The following is a 2,401-nucleotide window of genomic DNA, read 5'->3' on the forward strand; positions in this document are numbered from 1 at the left end:
TTTTAGGCCTTCTGTCATCCACTCTCTGCAGAGAAAGAAAGTAAGTTGGCTTGGAGAGTCCATCAGAAATCCTGAGCTTGCACATCTTGCCACCAAAAAGACAACCCCTGTGTCTAGTGCCTGGCTGCTGACCCAGAAACTAAGAAATTGTAATGAAAGTAAAAGCAACAACTGATTTCTATGATTCAGCTAAAACAACAATAATAACATCACAAAACAAAACAAACTGGGATGCCACCGGATCGTGGCAGAGCAGCATGAAGCCTCAGCTGTGGCCAAAGTCTCCGGGTGCCCTCATCTCTGGTTCCTGCGAAGTTTGGTGGGACTGCTGTGCCGCCAGAAAAAGGATGGTGTACGTGTGTGGGGATGTTGTTTCCCTGCTTTTCTGAAGCCAGAGAGACAAAACTTGTTCAATTTCTTATTTTCATTTAATTATTTTTATTTATTTATTTATTTATTTACTTACTTATTTATTTATGGGGGATTGGAGGGGGGGGGGGCCGCACCCGGGGGTGTAAGAGCTGCTGTAGGATCGTCGCGGGGTCGGTGCGGTGGCACCGTGCTGCGTATGACTGCTGATCCCCCACCCCCCCGGCCGAGCTGCCGCGGGCTGCGGTTCCTCCTTCGCGCCGGCGGCGGGGCCGGGCCGGGCCGGGGGGCGCGGGCCGGGGCCGGGGCCGGGCGGGCGGGCGGCGATCCGGCGATCCGGCGGGGGGCGCGGGGAGCCAATGGGCGGCGGGGATCCGCCGGCGCGGCTCGGGGGCCCCTGGAGGAGGAGGAGAGGAAAAACCACGGGATTGAGCTCTGTCAGTGGCGCTCGCTGCTTCCGAGGGGGAAGTGCCGGGGAATAATTAATGTTTTTATTAAATTTGGAGGGAATTTTTTTGCAGCCGATCTCCGTGCGTGGCCTTCAGGTGGGTCTTCCCCGCAACTTTGTCCGGCGCCCTGGAGGATTGCGTGGTGGCGGGGGTTGGCCAGAGCGATCCCCGAGGAGAAGGCGGCGGGGTGCATGCTGTGTGTGTGCGTGTGTGTGTGTGCGCGTGTGGGTGTGCGTGGCCGTGGCCGGCGGGCGCTGCCGCCGCTGCCGTGAGGTGCCGATCGCCATTACAGCCGAGCACACGGCCCCAGCCGGGGCTGCCAGTAGCGCGGATGGCCCGGGGGATCTTGCGGGAGGGTACATAAACCCCTGCCTCTCGCCCGTCTTTCGGCTGCTGCCCCGAAGTGCTTTTGCTCCGGGTTTTCTCGGCAGAAGCGTGTAGCCCAGGTGAAGGCAGAGAAGGGAGGGTTGTTTTTATGAATGGGACTCTTTGAGGTTAATTAGCTATGCAAATGCAAGCAGTTCATTCATGCTTTTTTTTTTTTTTTTTTTTTTTTTAATCTAAAAGCCATCTTGTATTCCCCTCCAGGCTGATTGGAGTCTAGATCCCGAGGAAATCTCCAGATCCAATGCCCAGTAAATAAAACACTGAGCTCAGACTCGTGGAAGAGCCACAGGATGGATGGATTTTATGACCAGCAAGTGCCTTACATGGTCACCAATGTGAGTGATCATCTTAAAGTTGGTGTTTATAAACTTGACTCCGACTTATTTATGTGGGGGAGTTGTGCAGGCAGAGTATCTGCTTTGTTGCCGCTGTAGGGGTGACTCTTCATGTGAGAGCTGTGCCTGCGAGACAAGCTTATCTTCCCATTATTGCAATAAACATAATGTTCTTTTAAAGACAGTTTAAGGATGATGAAAAAATCCCAAACATAATCATTGGATCAGAAAGGCAAGAGCAGCAACTGCATCCAAAGTTTCTGGCTGTGTTTGCATCCAGCACTCAGAAGAAAGAAATTGAGTCAAACCTTTTTTTTTTTTTTTTATTTGCTTTCAGGACTTTGCAAACAGTTTTATAAGTGACAGAGGAGGGAAAGACAGAGCAGTCGGTTATAGTCTTGTGTTTGGATTCTCCTGTGTATATTATGCAGAGAGGATCTATATGCTATTGTCTAGGTTTGTGTACTTTAGATGCTAAAAAATACATGGTTAGTATTGTGTTGCTTACATATTTGTCTGCACAAATAGAAATCTTCATGGATAGCTAGAATTATATTGCATTTAGACACAGGAATCTTTAGGAGGATGTTAGGTGCTCAGCAATATCTTCTGCTAGAAGCTTGAGGCTGTAAGAAGATCATTTTCTTGTTTGAAAATGTAAAGAATTCGTGCTGGCTTTGAGTATTCTTGATTAAATGAAAAAAAAAAATACCCTCAGATTTCTAAAGTAACTGATCTTTCCTGTTTATAGAATCCGCGTGGGAGAAACTGTAATGAGAGACCGACAAATGTCAGGAAAAGAAAATTCATTAACAGAGACCTGGCTCATGATTCAGAAGGTGAGGGCTTATTCTTCTTCCC

At 49.2% G+C, this 2,401-nt stretch overlaps 1 protein-coding gene across 2 annotated transcripts in view; it reads left to right on the forward strand.

Moving 5' to 3' along the window:
- Nucleotides 1-758: 758 nt before the first annotated feature.
- Nucleotides 759-2,401, forward strand: part of ETV1 (ETS variant transcription factor 1) — a 63,406-nt gene continuing 61,763 nt past the window's right edge. Inside the window, exons 1-3 of one of the 2 annotated variants that reach the window (XM_042888608.1) lie at nt 759-914; nt 1,407-1,540; nt 2,292-2,379. In XM_042888608.1, the coding sequence (XP_042744542.1) occupies nt 1,496-1,540; nt 2,292-2,379 (133 nt within the window). In that variant the 5' untranslated portion in view covers nt 759-914; nt 1,407-1,495. Of the gene's footprint in view, nt 915-1,177; nt 1,265-1,406; nt 1,541-2,291; nt 2,380-2,401 lie in introns of those variants that run through there. The other variant, XM_042888609.1, reaches the window with a different exon arrangement.

Source organism: Lagopus leucura, unplaced genomic scaffold (assembly GCF_019238085.1).
Source record: "Lagopus leucura isolate 7727_CA_CO unplaced genomic scaffold, USGS_WTPT01 Super-Scaffold_100157, whole genome shotgun sequence".
In the NCBI taxonomy this organism is placed as follows: Eukaryota; Metazoa; Chordata; class Aves; order Galliformes; family Phasianidae; genus Lagopus; species Lagopus leucura.